This window comes from Pangasianodon hypophthalmus, chromosome 17 (assembly GCF_027358585.1).
Source record: "Pangasianodon hypophthalmus isolate fPanHyp1 chromosome 17, fPanHyp1.pri, whole genome shotgun sequence".
Lineage (NCBI taxonomy): Eukaryota > Metazoa > Chordata > Actinopteri > Siluriformes > Pangasiidae > Pangasianodon > Pangasianodon hypophthalmus.
The window spans coordinates 10,359,705-10,379,367 of record NC_069726.1 but is presented as its reverse complement, the minus strand read 5'-3'; the positions used below and the strand labels follow the sequence as shown (position 1 = coordinate 10,379,367).

Below are 19,663 nucleotides of genomic sequence, written 5' to 3'. Positions count from 1 at the left end.
TTCTGACACATTTCTATCATAGCCAGCATTAGCTTTTCAGCAATTTGTGCTACATTAGCTCTTCTGTGGGATCGGACCAGACAAGCTAGCCACTCCCCACGTGCATCAATGAGCCTTGGGCACCTATGACCCTGTTGCCGGGTTCACCGGCTGTACTTCCATGGACCACTGCATGCCGGGATCACCCCAAAAGACCTGCTGTTTTGGAGATGTTTTGGACCCAGTCATCTAGCCATCACAATTTGGCCCTCGTCAAAATCACTCAGGTCCTTACATTTGCCCATTTTTCCTATTTCCAAAACATCAACTTTGAGAACTGACTGTTCCCTTGCTGCCTAATATATCCCACCTCTTGACAGGTGCCACTGTAACGAGGCAATCAGTGTTATTCACTTCACCTGTCAGTGGTTTTAATGTTATGGTTATAGTATGTTTCTGTTGCAGCATTTTCATTTTGATCCTCAGATTCCTTCAGTGAATAAAATAATGAATACATTGTTAATAAGCACCAGCACAGTAAAATTTTGCTATAAATGATAAATTGCAAATAGTGAGTGAATTTGACTATAGCATTAATTTGGCCCTTAATAATACTTTTGTGAGTTTAACATAGTTTTTAATTTCCCTAATAAATTTCACTAGTAAAATGTCAGAATGTTTAATCTTTATTATTTTAATTAAAATAGATTTTAAAGTGTCTTCTTTCTGGCCATACATAACAGATTTAATGACATCTTCACTTCAGTGATAATATTAATAACAGTAATGATTTTTGATATTTTAATGATTGTTTCATACTCCATAGCCGTTTTCCACATATGTGTTAGTTATCTGAAAAATATGCAATCAACACTGATCCAGAATTGCAAAATTGTATTGGCTGAACTATAGACAGCAATGGCAGACACTAAAAGGAAAGAGCCCCATTGTTGTTTTATTTTAATTGTAAATTCATTAAGTATTTAATATTGAACAATGTTGAAGTTTCCTAGAGATACAGTTTGCACTTTGAACATATGTGAGTTTGACTGGTATGACCTTGCATGAAAACATAGGCAAGAAACTGTCTTAACTCCTCCAAACAGCTCGTTGGTACACAGTGAAATGAAACGCCCTTCCTCCAAGACAGCACAGAACTACATGAGACTACACATTACTACATAAAAACCAAAATAGGACAATAGGCACAGTAAGAGACAGTGCAGTGCCGACCAGTACACAGTTCTAGTATCAAAGTTTCAGATATAACAGTAGTGCAAAAGAATAACAATATAATAAATTGCTGTGAATGTATCATATACTGTGTATATATATATATATATATATATATATATATATATATATATATATATATATAGATAGATAGATAGATAGATAGATAGTATCATATGGGATTGGTGTATTCCTATAGTATATTGTATATCCTAAGCTATTTTTTCCCATTTTCTCCCACTTTGGTCATTTGCCAATTCCCACCCATTAGCCTGGACTTTTACTGAATTATATATATTTTTTCTAATGAAAAAGCTATATTTTAGTACTCAATCTGCCCTCCATTTGAGTGCTGTTAAAGTTCCATTATAAAATGTTAAATGCTCCATGATTAGTCAGTGTTATTAAAAAATCATTACTCTAAATGTTTACTCAATCAGAATACCAAAATTATCCATCCTTTCAGTCAAGGTAATTGTGGAAAGCTGCTTTTAATTAAATTCTCTTAATTTTGTTCAGGGCATATTAACATTTTCCCATCTCATTTCCCACCTCTAATGCAGTGTGATTTACAGTCAGATCCATAAGTATTTGGACAGTGACACAATTTTTGTAATTTTGCCTCTGAACACCACCACAATGGATTTGAAATGAAGCACCCCCTTGAATTAAAGTTGAAAGTCTACACTTCAATTTTTTACTGATTGAGGTGTGACCTGGAGAGCCCCAACAGGGTGAGTTGGGAAGAGCTATGTGTTGGGATATACTAGCAACCCAGATCCATACATGTACTGGTGTTTCCTCCATGCCATTTCCATCATGTATGTTGGCCTCAGTCACGTCTTACTGTTTAGGCTTCAATGCTAGACTGGAGTGCCAAATTCTGTGGACATGGGGTCTGGCTGAGATGTGCTCTTGAAGCTTTGGCAGGCGCATGGTATCTTCTCCTCAGAAGCACCAGTGGTCAGGGAACACTGCCCATCTTTCTCTGTCATTGTACATGAAGTGCCTCTGCCCCTTCCATGATTTCACCAGATCAGTTGTGGTGGAAGTGTGTAGGCTTCCTAATGTCTGTCTAACTGCAGATGGCAGCTTGAGTGGGAAGCAATTCATAGCCATCCTTTCTGCCATTTCAGTCACTGATAGTTCATCCTGCCTGGAGCACGTGGCCCATCTGATACTGTGCTGTAAGTGTACATTTTGCTATTCTGTAGAAGGCCTGCTGAACCTCTTTACACATAAGTCTGGGATACACTACCATCCTTCTTCCAGGTCTCACTATTGGCAACATGTTCAAAGTAGTCATTGTCAATGGTCATCTAAGTGAGGAGAACAAAAGACAGCTGGCACAGTTCCTGCACACCCTCTAAGCTGAGCTTTAGACAAATGTCCAGCTCCTGCGTAACATACTATTGTTATGGCTTTGAGCTCATGCTGTATAATAGGATCCATGTCCATTTCTGGACATGAATAGTGTGCCTCAGCCCCCTCCATGGTTTTCACCAGACCACATGTATTATGTTATGTTAGCACACACAAAAGAAAAACACAACTAGATTAGCCACTGCTCCCAATATTCATACTGCCATTGTCCATGGTGCTGAACTGCTGCTCTGGGGGCTGTGCTGAGGCCCACAAAGGTGTACCACACTGAAACAGATATAAGGGGAATTTTTGTGGATAAAGCACATCATATTTAGCTCTACACTGGCTCTTTTAATGGTAGCTTTGTGCTGACTGTAGCTTTGTGTATATGTATGTACATTTTAGGTGAACTGTATAGGACATTCTATTTTAGAAGAGCTAAAGTAAGTTGTATCTTGGCAAGATCTGTCATTGCAACAACACTTCATGGACAAGAAATCTAACAAAATCTATAACGCCTGGAAGAGATGACTATAGGGCTGTGGTCATCCTGGAGCTTAGTTTGATACAGCTGGTTTCAGATGTAGAATTTGTGTCTGTTACTGTTGTTCCTAAATGAACTTTTAGGGTCAATAAAATCTATCATGAGGCTTAAAAAAAGCATCATAAATCAGAAACAAAGCCAAATATAATATATATCAAAGCACTCATTTGGTACCAATTCTTCGGTAAGAAGGAAGACATTAATAGTGAACTTTAAGGACCCTAATGGATTTTGTACCAAGTCTAGCATGAAACAAACATTACAGGTCTGGCAGGTCATGGCCCTTTATGCAATTATATGTTGCATCCAGGTTTTTCAACCAAGTAATAATTGTGATATTTTTGTTTTCATTTGGTTCCCTGAAATGGGAGGAATATATCATACAGGTGTTATCCACTCAGCCAAACATGTGGCAGCAGCTCAATGCATAAAATCCTGCAGAGCTTCAGTTAATGTTAACGTTAAATAGCATAATGTGGAAAAGCTGTGATCTCAGTGACTTTGTGATGGTTGTTAAGCATACAGACTGGGTTGAGTATTTCAGAAACTGCAATTCCCCTGGGATTTTCACACACAACCATCTCTTTTCACAGAATGGTGTGGAAAAACATACAGTGGGTGGCATTTCTGTGGGTGGAAATGCTTTGTTAATGAGAGAATGGCCAGACTGGTCCAAGCTGACAGGAAGTCTACAATCAAATAACACTAATTACCACTTTTACAACTGTGGTGAGCAGAAAAGCATCTCAGAATGCACAACACACTAAACCTTCAGGTAGATGGACTATGACAGCAGAAGACCACATCAAGTTCCACTCCCATCAGCCAAGAACAGAAATCTGAGGCCACAGTGGGCATAGACTAACCAAGACTGGCTAGTTTTATACACACACACACACACACACACACATATATATATATATATATATGTGTATAAAAATTATAGACACATTGCTATTTGCACTTCTGGTTAGATGCATTTCATTGGCTCTACACAATGACAATAAAGTTGAATCTAATCTAATTTCAGCTAATGAAAATGTGTATAATGCATTACAGATGGTAAGGTTTGATCCCATACTAAAGTAAGTTTGCTCTGTTTTAGTTTCTGTGCTAATGGAAAAGTACCCAGCTGAGAAAAAATAAAATTTCTCTTCTTTTTGGCTTTTCCAGACTGAATGGAAGCAATGTTTGATGTTTATCAGCATTGTGATTATTATAACTGTTTTCATATACAGTGTACAAATGTACTTTATCTCTGAATAAGATAATAGAACAAAGTCAAGTAAGATTTTAAATGTATTAGATAGCAACTGTCATGTCACAGCAATCAACGTACTCAACTTCCTAGCAAACACTGTGGCCTGCAAATATGGCCGCCTCAAACTTCACTACCCAGAACACACACATGCATTCCCGCTCTCAGTAAACACACCTGTGTTCAATCAGCCTTACACTCACAAACACACTTTAACTAGACTGTCATTCATTGTACATATTGTGAAGTATACACTTGATTACCTTGTGTTCTGTCTTGTTTATCTCATTTTTGCTTCCACTATTTGACCTAGTTTCTGCCCATTGTTTCTGTTTATATTGTGTTGTCTAGTTAAGTCTGTTTGTAGATCGCCTGACCCTGTGCCTGTGTATTGACTACAATTTGGGACTGTCCTGTGGATTGCTTGCCATCTCTTCTAATAAATCTACTGCAACTCCCTTGTATCTGTCTCTACTCACTTACGTGACAGCAACAGACAAAACACAGTCTAATGCACCATTACTACATTGAAATAATGGCACAACTGAAAAATTAAATAAAATTTAAAAAGCTGCTGTAGTCTCAAGAGTGCAAGTGGGATAGAAAAAATCCTGAGCTGTTGGATGTCATTGGTCTTAGGGTCTTAAATCATCTTAAATTTTACAATGGTTTATATATATATATATATATATATATATATATATATATATATATATATATATATATATATATATATATATCATCTACTTGAATAGTTAATAGGACACCTGTTCTTGGCTGACAGGAGTGGAACCCAATGTGGTCTTATGCTGTTGTAGCCCATGGACCTCAAGGTTCGATGTTTTGTACATGCTGATAAGCTTTTCTCCTCACCATCTGTGTTACTATACCCTTCCTGACAGCTCTAACCAATCAATAAGGCATTTCCACCCACAGAACTGTTGGTCATTCAATGTTTTGTCACTCAATTTTTTTTTTTTTGCACCATTCTGCGTAAACTCTAGAGACTGTTGTGTGTGAAATTCCCAGGTGATCAGCAGTTTCTGAAATATTCAAACCAGACCATCTAGTACCAACAACCATGCCATGGTTAAAGTCACAGGGATCATATTTTTCCCCCATTCTGATGTTTGATGTGAACATTAACTAAACCTCTTGACCTGTATCTGCATGATTCTATGCATTGTGCTGCTGCCACATGATAGAATGACTGGATAACTGCTTAAATGAGCAGGTGTACAGATGTTCCTATTAAAATGGATGGTGAGTAGATATATCCCCAAACAGTTGCCACAAAGTTGGAAGCACACAATTGTTTAGAATGTCTTTGTACGCTCTGGCATTAAGATTTCCCTTCACTGGAACTAAGCGCCTTAGCCCAAATCTGTTCCAGCATGAAAATTCCCCCTGTGCACAAAGTGAGGTCCATAAAGACATGGTTTGCCAAGGCTGGGGTAGAAGAACTTGAGTGGCCTCATGCTCTACAATCTAGAGGAAAGACCCAAAATCCCGCAAAAAATGTTCTGATGCAAATTACACTTTGCGCTGAAATTGAAGAAGCTTCCTAAAGTACTTAGGGCCAACATTAGAAACAGTACTCAAATGGAAAAAGGTGTTTGATAATATACAGGTGGAAAGTTCATGGAACCACGACTAATTGTTCCCGGACAGGTGCGCCATGCAAGGTTCCACTGACTGATAAGGAAGGCAAAGAGATAAGCCAGCAGTCACTTGAAAAGAGTTGATGACCTGAAAGTAGCAGGAACAACAGTTACAAAGCGAACAATAAGCAATGAACTGCACTGCAATCATCTCCATTCCTACACTCCACCCAAAATTCCTCTGCTAAAAAAAAAAGAAGCACAGAGATGCATGTTTAAAAGCATTTAGACAAATCACTTTTGGAACAATATACTCTGGTCAGATGAAACTAAAGTATAACTCTTTGGCAATAATTCAGCTTGTCATGTTTGGAGAAAGAATGATCCCAAGAACACCATACCCACTGTGAAATACAGAGGTGGATGCATCATGATATGGGGCTGCTTCTGTGTAAACAGTACTGGGGCATTAAACATTAGTGAAAGAAACATGAATTGGGCAATGTACCCGGGATATGTTAGAGGAGAATTTAATCTCATTGGCCAAGAAAATAAATCTAAGATTTCAAAAAGAAGATGTTTCAACAAGACAACAGCCTATCCAATCTCTATGAAGGAAAATCTATAAAGATTTTGAATTTGCAAGTCTTTTAATGGAACCCTTGTAACCTTGGGGAATTGAAGACGATTTGCCAAGAGGACTGGGCCAAATGACCACAATGCTGCAAAAAGTGAATTACTTCTTACTGTACTGTGGCTTGGTATTCAACCCCACTGGAATTGATCGGATTTGTCTGAATAACAAATGATAAATACTCATATTATTCCTGTCAGTATTTTTACTGTAAATTCATGTTCTCTTACAGTGAATTTTCAGTCAAAGTAGAAATTAATTATTGATTAGCAAGTATTTCAAAGAAAATCAAAAACTGAAAAATGCTGCTTGCATTAGTTTTTAATCCCCAGGTTCCAGAAGCTGTAGGTGACAGTTATTGCCTTAACAAGGACACGGTTGACTTAATAATTGGCTTTCACCTATGAAATATTAAAACAGCCCCCATTTTCTGAACAAAAACCACCTAGGTTTAACTGTCATTGAAGAGATTGTCAGTCTGAAGGAATGGAGTGAAAATGGACTAAGAAGCTTTCTAAGAAAGTTAAAGATAAGATAATAGAATTTCATAAGTCAGGCACAGGGTGTAAATTATGTCTAAGAGGTTAGACATCCTAGTAAGTGCTGTTGTATCAATAGTGAGGATGTGGAAGCTGCGTCACACCACCCAAGGCCCTCCCTCAAAACTCTGCACAAAAACAAGACAGAGACTACTTTGGGAAGCCGCAGTGAGGCCAACAGTCCCTCTGAAGAGTCACAGAGTACAGTGGCTGAGAATGGAGTGAAGGTGCACCAGACAACCATTTCAAGAGCTCTGCATAATTGAGGACTGTATGAGAGGGTGGCTAGAAAGAAACTCTTGCTCAAGAACAGCCATATGAAAGCAAAAGAGTGACCCAGTCAAGTTTTCTGGTGTGATGAGACCAAGATCAAGATATTTGTTTGAGAGAAGTTTAAAAGAACTATGTGTGATGCAAACCTAACGCAGGCCATACCATCAGTTAAACCATCCCTACAGTAAAATATGGTGGTGGCAGCATGCTCTGGGGATGCTTTTCATGGGCTTCTTGTCAACCTGGGCTTTTTGTCATAATAGAAGGGAGAATGGATGGAGCAAAATCAGAGTCAAGATCTTGTATCCCACTGACTCTGTGTCACTACTTGAAAATTTATTATTATATTATTATTTGTTTTCAGTAATAAAAAAATACTGGCTGGAACAATCTGTGTACGTGTTATTTTTAATCCAGATAAATCTGATGACTTTTAAGAAGATTGAATACTTTTACATGGCACTGTATACAGTATGTATCTAAGCTGTAATTGCCAATAACAGCTTTGCAACAAAGTAGTAATGTTGGTAATTTGTGGATTACTTTTTTTTCCCCCTATCACTTCTGGTCTTTACAAAGATCTTTGTTAATGCTTATAAATACATATTTTTTCCATATTTACTGTATAAGTAAAAAGAAAAACTCAAAATATATTATGTGTGTAAATTTGAATGCACTGGAATTATATTAAATAACAAAAACAAGAGTATCTGAATATGTACTTCCCCTCACTGTAGGTGTTTCTGTTGTCTAATGACATTTCTGTGAAACTGATAGCATTAGGGAATTTATTATACAAATACAGAATAAATTATCTGAGTGACATATTTCTGACTCTATACAATTTATGCAAATGTTAAAGGTTTAGGCTATCTGAAAAATGAAACTTTTTGCTGGCAAAATTTCCTTTGTAAAACACTTTTCAGGAACATGCATGAATTACTCATGAAAACAACATTACTGTCTGGTAGTTCCTACCGAAACAAGTGACCTCTATATCATAGCCTTATCATATCCCTTAAAATGCACAGTTCATTAACTTTAACAAGAAACTGCTTTATTAACTCCATTTTATTTATAATATACGTGTTATATGCTTCAAGCTTAAATGAGCCTAAAACTGTTTTCATGGAAAATACATTTTTATGTTTATATTTATAGGTATTGTTACTCATTGTGATATTGTGTAACTGGACCCCATCAGGTGCAGTTTGGCAGAAATAGTTCCTCCCCACTGATCCTCAACACTGGTACTCCACAGGGAAGTGTTTTAGCCCAGTGCTGTATTCCTTGTTCACATATGACTTTGTGGCCATTCACAGCTCCAACACTATAATTAAGTTCACTGATGATAACCACTGTTGTGGGCCTGATCACCAATAATGATAAGATGGCCTACAGAGAGGAGGTGAGGCTCCTGGCAGAATGGTACCAGGACAACAACCTGTCTCTCAATGTCAATAAGACTAAGGAGCTGGTGAACAATTTCAGGAAACAGGATAAGGTTCATGCACCGATTTACATGGGAGGAGACATAGTAGAGAGGGTCAACAACTTCAGATTCCTAGGGGTTACTGCTAACCTCACACGTACTGAGCACAGAGTAGCCATCACCAAAAAGGCCTATCAATGCCAACATTTTCATCTTGAGTGAGCTTGGTATGTAGGGCTTTAGGTATGCTGGGGCTTTGGTACCTTCTGCATAGACTGCATTACGTCATGCATTTACTTCTGAGTGAAAAATTTCCCCAGCTTTAAGATGTTATTGCCATTGTTCTCTCATTGCCATTTTAGACTCCTGCATAGCTTGTTGCTGCTGCATTGCTGTATCCACTGGTGCTGGGAGGCAGGACGCAGAAAGAAAAAAGATGTGGGGACAAAAGCCGCTTTCAGCCACTGCACCCATCAAGTGGGCTACAATGCAGCATCAGCAAGCTCTGCAGGAGTCTAAAATCAGTCTAAAATCCCTGATTGAAGATGACCTAAAAGCTCAGAAGGCATTCTGCACAGATTAAACTCAGAAGTACAAGCGTAATGCAATGCAGTCTATGCAAAACGAAGATGCTTTTCAGAGCAGCACATCGGTGTTATGCAGACCTTTAAAAGGAGAACACATCAGAGTGAAATATGGACTATACTAGTCAGCGTTATTATTACATAATGAAAAAATCTTGATACTTTTGTCATGATTCAGTGAAAGTAGAAAAATTACAATACTAGCTGAATAGTTTAATGAAGTCTGCTATGTTTAGCTGTACATAAATGTGTTTGTTACTGATTTATTACCCTTTAGATCACCCCACCTAACAATCAAAGGATTCAAATATTAGGTTTATTATTTAAATTTGTGCAATAATATTTTGGTTGTTTATTGCAGCCATAGAGCTTTTCATTCCCGACATTTCATGGCAACAGAACATATGAGGCCCAAGATGAAATTATTTATAGGCCTATAAATATATATTTGCTTTTGAGTTATTAAGTTTGGATAGGACCAGTCAAATAGGCTAATAATTATAAGAAGCCAATAATAAATATTATAATTAATAGTTACTACTACTGCTACTACTACCACTACTACTACTACTGCTACCAATAATAATAATAATGATAATAATGGGTTGATGTCTACTGTAACAAAGTAAATAAATAAATAAATAGGCAATAATCATTAAATTCATCAATTATCCCAAAACATCAGATCATTAAATTCCAAAAATTGTCAGAGTATTTAGATTGTAAAATAATAAACTGTTGCAGCCCTACACCAGTGTGATGGAGTGATAACACAGCAAGAGCACAGACACTTGAGACAAAGTTGTATTTTTGCTTGAGTGTGTATCCCTTTTGTCTTGGCCCTGATGAGACACTTGATGATGGATGAAGAAGATTATTGACCTAAGGTTGTGATCCCTTCCAGGCCTTGGACACACATGCTATTACTGACATTCCAGGAGCTGTCAGTGTGCTGAGGTGCTCCATGTGCACTGGTACACCTCCATGAGCTCCAGCTTCACTGGCCATACTTAGTCAGAAAGAAATCCCTTTCACCAGTCAAACAGTGCCAAAGGGCATGAAAACAATGTGAAAGAGAATGTGTTCATAGACTTGCTCAGGGTCTGGTCTCATGGAATAGAGAAGCTATAGATTTTAGTGTAGAGCCAAAACAGCACCTAAAGTATCCAGACAGCCTGTATTTAAATACTGTATTTGTATTTCCCAACCTTCTGCAACTCGTCAATGATGGAACTAAATGAAGGCGGAGTCGCGAGCACAAAACGGCTCGCCGTGATTCATTTCAAGCCTCTGCGCGCTCTACGCCGGATATATAACACTGACTGCCTTAATTTCTCTTCAGTTCCTTCTCACTGGAAGTGAAACATGGGAAAACAGCTTTTTCCGCTATACCCGCGCGCTGAGCGCGAGAGTTGCAGGAGCGCGTGAGCAGAGTGAAAGCGGGAGAGCGCGATGAGGAGCAGCGGCAGACTCAGTGGCTCACACTTAGCCGTGTTCATCCTGCGGCTTCAGCTCAGCTTAATGGCACCTCAAGGTAAAAGTCCAGGCTACCTTTCGTCTGTTTGGTGTTTGTTATTGTATCTCGTTTGGGAGTAAACAGCAAAATTCAAAATAAGTGATTAATGAATTTAGGATGTGCATTCAGAGCTCGAGAAATAAATGGTAGGATATCTTTTTTAAAATTTGTCTTGTTACTTTAAACTTATATTTACTGTATATTATGTGTCTGGTAAGAGAACTCGAGAGTTAGCGTGTGTAGCTAACTCTACATGAAGTACACTAGTTTTCCAGGTTTTGTTTATTATTATTATTATTATTATTATTATTGTTGTTATTGTTGTTGATTTTGTTGTTGCTGCTGTTATTATTGTTGTTGTTGGTTTTGTTGTTGTTAATAATAATAATAATAATAATAATAATATCAAGCTAGTTAAGAAGGGTTAATTAGTGTCACCTAAGTAATCTCATTGTTTCAAGAACTTCTGATCCATACTGGGAGGGATGTAGGTTTGGGTTAAAATATATTTCTATATTTCAATCCATCATCACATCAACACAGCCTTTAAATCCCTTAGTGGTGAGTATAAATTAGCCTAGTTCATTTTTAACAGCTACTTGTAAGGCTGTGTTGTGCAGACTACCCCACTCCCCTTCTCGTGTATGCGCTTGGCACTGTGTCATGCACGGACTGTAGTCGGGACTTGTTGTTTGTATATGCCAATCATGACAGTAAATGTTCCTTTTATCTTTCGGACTTAAAATTGTGATGTGGCTGGAATGGCACTTGGTAAGTTGCATGTCATATACACCAATCAGCCGTAACATTAAAACCACCTGCCTAATATTGTGTGGGTCCCCCTTGTGCCCCCAAAACAACTCCAACTCATTGAGGCATGGACTCCACAAAACCACCAAAGGTGTGCTGTGGTATCCGGCACCAAGACGGTAGCAGCAGATCCTTTAAGTACTGTAAGTTTCGAGGTAGGGCATCAATGGATCAGACTTGTTTGTCCAGGACATCTTACAGGTGCTCGATCAGATTGAGATCTGGGGAATTTGGAGGCCAAGTCAACATCTTGAACTCTTTGTCATGTTCATCAAACCATTCCTGAACAGTTTTTGCAGCGTGGCAGGGCGCATTATCCTGCTGAAAGAGGCCACTGCCATTAGGGAATACCGTTGCCATGAAGGGGTGTACCTGGTCTGCAACAATGTTTAGGTAGGTGGTACGTGTCAAAGTAACATCCACATGAATGCCAGGACCCAAGGTTTCCCAGCAGAACATTACCCAGAGAATCACACTGCCTCGCCAGCTTGTCTTTTTCCCATAGTGCATCTTGTGCCATCTCTTCCCCAGGTAAGCGACACTCACATCCACATAATGTAAAAGAAAACGTGATACATCAGACCAGGCCACTTTCTTCCATTGCTCCATGGTCCAGGTCTAATGCTCACGTGCCCATTGTAGGCAGTTTTGGCAGTGGACAGGGGTCAGCATGGACACTCTGACCTGTCTGCAGCTAGCTATACGCAGCAAGCTGTGATGCACTGTGTGTTCTGACACATTTCTATCATAGCCAGCATGAACTTTTTTCAGCAATTTGTGCTACATTAGCTCTTCTGTGGGATCGGACCAGATGGGCTAGCCTTCGCTCCCCACACGCATCAGTGAGCCTTGGGCACCTTTGACCCTGTTGCCGGGTTTGCCGGTTGTCCTTCCTTGGACCAGTTTTGATAGGTACTAACCACTGCATATGGGGAACACCCCACAAGACCTGCCGTTTAGGAGATGCTCTGACCCAGCTGTCTAGCCATCACAATTTGGCCCTTGTTAAAGTCGCAGAGATCCTTATGCTTGCCAATTTTTTCTGCTTCCAACACATCAACTTTTGACTGACTGTTCACTTGCTGCTTAATATATCCAACCCCTTGTCAGGTGCCATTGTAACGAGATAATCAATGTTATTCAATGTTAATCAATGTCACATGTCAGTGGTTTTTTATGTTATAGCTGATCGGTGTAGATAGGCTAAATATTGTGAGATCGTTACACAGGATCATTTTTTATTTTTCCCTGTCTTCAGACAAATCCAATCACTAACGGTGTTAAACAGACAATAAAGTGTACTTAAAGTATCTAATTACTTAAACTTTAATTCCCATGTCTGGCAGAACCACTGAGAACAGGGGGCATGACGTCATTAATTGTTGTTGTTGTTGTTGTTAGATTACGTGCCTTTCCTGTTTCTTTTTATGAAATTTTGGAACTGTCATTCAGACTCTCTCATCATCCTGAACAGCAAGGTAAGGCATAAATCTGCTCTACAGTCAGAAACATAAATACTGTCAGAATTAGTCTGAAACATGGCAAAATTGCCTCCCCAAATCACCCTCCCTCCCTAACACACACACACACACACACACAAAACCACAATCTCTAGTTTGTAAGGTCTGATCCACATCAGAATTATTTTGCTGACATTTCTTAGTCTGTAGGTCACACCATAGAAAGTGACTGCAGGTGCAACAGGGAGTATTTCTAAGGGAAGTGTAATTTTAGCAATGGCAATGGCAATATCACTTACTTCTCTCAAAAAGATTATACTGATTATCTATAAGACAAATAAGTCATAGTGCAATACAAATAAAATTAACAGGGTAAAGGCTGGGCCAAAAGAAGAAAAAACATAGTGAATTGCACATTCATTGCACAGTCCCCTCAGAAAGTGCTGGAGCGGCAAGGCCAATTCTTTTGTTTTTGCTATACACTGAAGTCATTTGGGTTTGAGATCAAAAGATGAATATGAGATGATAGAACAGAATTTCTAGATGTGTTAAACAACTTGGAACATGGCACCTTTTGGAACATGGAACCCACACACTGCCCTGTTAGATTGATTGTTTAAACAATTAACAGCTCTGAATGTCTACTCTTTGTCTGAGCCCTGGGTTTTGCCTGTGAACACTGCATTTGTTGTCAAAAAGGATAAACCAACGTGAAGACCAGAGAGCTGTCTCTGAGAGGAAAGCAAGCCATTTTGACACTGAGAAAAGATGGAAAATAGATCAGAGCCATTGCACAAGCATTGAGTATTGCCAATACAACAATTTGGTATGTCCTGAAAAAGAACAAAACCACTAATGTACTAAAACATCATTAGAGTAAATTAAATTAGTACAGTAAAAACCCATAAAATTCACTTATAGTAGGTGAAATTCACTATAAATTTTCCTTTCCTTGACCAATCCTTCTTTCCTGTTCATTTTATTTGTATTGCCAAATGACTTATTTATCTTATAGATATGTCAGTACAGTCTCTTTGATAGAGGTAAAATTATATTTCCAAACATTTCTAGAATTAAAATTGTTATTTTCAGCAGGTGTCAAAATACCAATGTAAGTTTCTAACCTAGACAGCTATGTACACCTCACCTTGTTGTTCGGGCGCTGAAAGTGTAGATGTTCTAAATGACAGTTCCAAAATCTCATAAAATGAGACATGGAAAGAATGTAATCTAATTATGACAAGAATTAATACATGTCTATTCAATGCTCCATAGACATGAACACTCTGTGTTCAGTCTACTGAACACTCCAATCACATAAAAATTTTAAATCTGATAGATAATATTAACATCCATTGTCATGGTCTTTGTTGAGCTTTTATTGCTGTACTGGTGTTTCTGTGTAGTAAATGTTATTTACTATTATACAAATGAATCAGCAGAAATCATGAATATGCATGTAGTCTGCCTGTACATGCAAAGAAGAGTCAGAATCTGCTGAGGAGTAAGATTTTGGCATACCCGTATTTTGTACACTGACATTCCGGTGCCACGCTCATGTGAAATAACCGACAGAAAGAACCACCAAGTAGCCAAGGTGAAAACTGAAACCACATATAGCTGTGTCAAACTAGTAGGCTATGCTAACTCTGTTCTGTATGTTTTTGAGAAACTATGGCAGGGTGGTGTGCTGTTTCAGACGGAACCTCATACTATGCTCACTGTAAAGATGTGTACCTGAAATGTTTCTTTTTCTGCAAAACCAGTATGATCTACTCGGGTGGTAAATAAGCTCATTTAAACTTCCAATAGAAACAGATATTATGGAATCGTCAACCTCTGAATAGAATCACATAAAATGAGTCATTTAATTATAACAACTCTTAGCTGAAAATGATCTAGGAATACAGTGTGTTCTGAGGTAAACAGAATTACGAGATTGCCTCCCTCAGAGAGATCATGATATTCCCAAACTACAGTTCCACCGAAGCTCTGAAAAAGAGGTTTTTGATTTGGCTTTGTATTTTTTTTTCAAAGTACCCATTCTGAACCTAACTACATCTGTGCTGTTTTGAAAGTATTTTCATATTTTTTCCAGTAATGACTACAGAGGCAGATTTGAAATCTAACATATCAGCAACATATACTGTTACAACATTGTATTTTTTTTTACTACATTGTGGTTTTTTTTTGTTTGTTCGTTTCATTGTAATTATGACCTACAACTTGGCTGTAATTTGACTATTTTTAAGGCTGTATATATTATTTTTTGCTTCCTGTATGTGACTTGTAGTAGTCATCAGTTGAAATAGCTGATTTTTATATAAAGCTTTAAAACATGTATGCCCTTCATGTAAAAATTGGACCAGTGGGGCTCCTGAGTGATGCAACAGAAAACCATCTACCCTATCATCAGGGGATAGCGAGGTCGAATCAGGATAATGCCACAGCCATCCACTGCTGGGAGCCAAAGAAGCAAAATTGGCTGTGCTCTCTGGGTGTGAGGGATGGCATACTCTCTCCCGTGTCGATAACAGCAACACTAATCTATTGTGGGCATTGGAAAAGGTCAGTTATTGCTTTTCCCCGAGCGTGTGATGCAGCATGAGCAGCAGTTCAAAAATATGCTGTGGCTAGCTTCACATGTCATGGAGAAGGAAGCACATGCTAGCATTTTACCCTCCCAAGTTGGTAGCCTTTGTGTGACAGGAGAGAGGTAGCGGCTGCATAGGATATGCCGAATGACCAAACTGGACAAAAATGGGGATTTTTATGCTAGATCTCAACTGAGTTGAACACATATTCACTAATGTGTTATACAGCACTCCAACACCATCATCAAAACAGCAGCTGAGGAACTATCTTTTGGAGGCATGGTGCTAATCCCTCCAGTACAGTTCCACAGACTTGTAGAATCTGTGCCAAGGTGCATTGAAGCAGTTCTGGTGGGCCATCAAGGCCCACACCTTACTCAGACACTTTATGTTGAGTAACTGAAAACATGACATGATGGAAAATATGGCAGCAGTTCAGAGAATAGTGTTTGTTAAAAAGGTTGCATTACCTGCATCCACAAGAATTAGCTTCAGTCTGTTCAACATTCTTGGTAATGCTGTGGTCATTGAGACATACATGTTAAGTGCATACTTCTTTAAAAGTCATTGAGACAAATTTGGTGCGACGCCTCTGCTGAAATTTTGTACTGACTACAGCAGTGCAGCTTTTAACAGGGCAGGGTTAACACGCCGTAGGAGCTTTTCAACAAACCATTAGTGAAGTCTAATTAATGAAGTGAGTGAGGCTGATCATAATGTTAAGCTTCATCTAGGTCAACTGCAATGCACACAGAGGCCAAACAGCATGATGGAAGGAGTAACACGGAAAAAGATTTAAATGGCAGGAAGTTGTTCTTGGGTTTTTGATCTCACAAGATTTATGTACACTGATTGGAACAGTCACTGGAACAGATGTATGTACTCGGGGAGGCTCAGGACTTGATGCAGCCTCAAATTTGCACCTATAATATGTGTCTGACATTAATGTTCAGGTTTCTAAGGCTGTAACTCATCATGCAAACTCTGCTTGGGACTGACTATTAAATGCATGAATCCTCTGCATTAGGCACATAATGTGTGCCTCTGTTAAATAGTGGAAATGGTCTGAGCTGTTAAAAAGCTCGTGACAAAGTACAATAAGGCTGAAGTAACAAGAAAAATATGTTAATGGATTTTATTAAAGGGTCCCTGGAGGACTAGTGGTTAGGCCACAGCGCTCTCACTGCTGCGGCCCGGGTTTGATTCCTGGCCAGGGAGCCAACCCCAGCCACTAGGGTTGCATGCAACAGTGCGCTCTCAGTGCCAGTCCCAAGCCTGGATAAAAATTGGGGAGGCTTGTGTCAGGAAGGGCATGCAGCGTTAAAAAATGTGCCACATCAAATATGCAGATGAATGATCTGTTGTGGTGACCCCTGAGGGGAGCAGCTGAAACAACAACATTTTATTAAATGAAGACTCGTGACAAAACAAGTGAACGGTGTAGAGGACATTAATATTGCTGATATCAGGGGTGGCACCACTACTCCAAAAATGGTGGGGCAAAATGTGGTGCTTTTGATGATATTTAATAAAATTTGAGATATTAATGACATTTAAACTAGACATCATGTGCCACAACAAATACTGCAAAATATTCTTCAAATTAATTTTATTAAACAGTAAAGAACCCACAATGTCTCAGTGTTTTCTTCCTTATACTATACCAGGGTTAACTCAGTTACATTTCACTTCTATGGAAAATTATAGAACATGTAAAAGTACATTACTCAAAATATTTAAAGAGACAGCATGTTTTAAATGCATTAAAAGTCACGGATATGTCCCTATTGGTAAATGTCTTTTCGTCCTTAAAAACAAATAAGATGGATGCTGTGATCTTACTGAATAAAAACTGACTTTGACTAGGCAATTAAAACAATTGTGTTAGTTGTATTTATATAATTTCAAGCAAAACGCATAAATCGGCAAGTTACTGAGGTGTTTCAGAGACAGGCAAATAACAGATTGAAAACCACTGCTGGCTGGTGCTTAAACTGATGCTACATGCATACCTGTCTGTTTCCTGGGAACCCAGATCCTAGGATGCTGGTCTCTCATCATCTTTTTGTCTGAGAGAAAAGGTACATCTGTCATTTGTCTATAAAAACATACAGACTAACTATGTATTTTGCTTTTAGCACTATATGGAGCCAGGGTCTAATTATAATACAATAACAGGGCACAACACACCTTTTAATGAACGTCAGAGTAGTTTGTTTCGACCCTACACGGAAAAAATTAGTTCACAAAGTTAGATTAATTCTAAAATGTGTTTAAAAAAATTGAAGACATATGGCTGTTTGTCACTGTAGTAACTCTGTTTCGTTAAACATTTTCCCAGCAAGCCTTACTTACTTTATTTGAAGAATGTCATTGGAATGTTCCAGTAATCGATTCAGAATACAGAATATGTGCATATTTCACTTAAAATATTGAAACATTAGCAATACTGATTCAACACATGATTACTGAGGGCCAGTGAGCACCCAAGCACAGTTAACACTTTATCGCTCATAGCAGATCCCCTTTAGGAGGAATGTCCCACCACCCAGCTGAACTGGAAGTGTGTTTTTCAACCAAGTCAGACCTGTCTGTTATTACCTGAAGTGCTGGTTCATCACCCCAGTAGTGTGAAAAGTGCCGGGTCAAATGCCAGCTGGCCCCGATGTTCCAGCGGCCTTGGCTGATATGCCAATTAGTTTTATTCTAATAAAAAGACTCCTAACAATCTAATAAATGTATGGAAATAAACTATATTCTATTTTATATGGCCAAGTGCTACTTCTGTAGCATTAAAAAAAATGCAGTGTCACAAAAGTCCTGTTTAGTGTGTATATTCCTGCAGAGGAATTTGATGTACAATTTGTGATGTACATAGATCTTCACAAAAGATTCCAGTGGAGAAGCAGTATTAAAAGACATACTGTAGTTTGCCTGAGTAGTTCTTTCACAAATGTCCTAAAATGTAATAAATAAATTGTGAGAATTGATGACAACAAAAAGAAACTGCTTTGGCAGTTCAAAAGTATCCTTATTCTGTCTATACTAGGGGCTGCATCTTGCTATAAACTAGCTGAGTGGAATTGAATAGTGATTCAATGCCACCCATGGCACCAAATGTGCTCTTTCACACAGCACTGGACATGATGGAATTCACTATGCAACAGTGCAGGGTTTGAATTTAAATGTTATTTAGCTTTAAAGGATAACAAAGTAACTGTGAGAGAAATTCCTTCAGGTACAGGCAGGAGAGCGATAGATAGATAAATAGATAGATAGGTAGATAGGTAGATAGATAGATAGATAGATAGATAGATAGAACAGTCCCAAAGACACTTTCACATTTGTTACACAGGGCTATCAAAGTGATAAGTTTCCTTTAAAGCAAAAAAATAATAAGACTTTTCCCAGTATAGTCCTAGACAATGTGCAACTAGTCTGTTCTGCTTTGAAAAATAGACATAGTATTAATTTACTTTGTTTACTATATAGACTGTTGTGTATACACATCTTAAACTGCTGTTAAATAAACCATTAAACCTCAAAACTACAGAAGTATTAAAAGTAAGTTACTCTATTAAATTTCTCACTAACAAGCACGTTAGCTTTAGTTGTCATGAAAAGTCAACATTTTTTATTTACAAGTACATTTCGATCTAAAAGAAATTATTTATTGTGCTACTTACTGTAATATGCATTGGCTGTAGAGTTACACTACACCATTTGCCAGATTGTACCTTTGCTGGGCCACTTAGAACAGTTGATACTATCTGATACTATCTGATATTTTAGAACAATCTGATACTAAAATTTGTCACCCCCTGGACTGTGTGTATGTGTG

At 38.3% G+C, this 19,663-nt stretch overlaps 1 protein-coding gene across 2 annotated transcripts in view; it reads left to right on the top strand.

Moving 5' to 3' along the window:
* Positions 1-10,670: 10,670 nt before the first annotated feature.
* The window catches only part of rxfp2a (relaxin family peptide receptor 2a), a 56,867-nt gene continuing 47,874 nt past the window's right edge, over positions 10,671-19,663 (top strand). For both annotated transcript variants that reach the window (XM_053241051.1, XM_026941631.3), the window contains exon 1: positions 10,671-10,976. Coding sequence is in view for 1 of the 2 variants with exons in the window: in XM_026941631.3 (XP_026797432.2) it covers positions 10,895-10,976 (82 nt within the window). In the remaining variant the exon portion in view is untranslated. The remainder of the gene's footprint in view (positions 10,977-19,663) is intronic.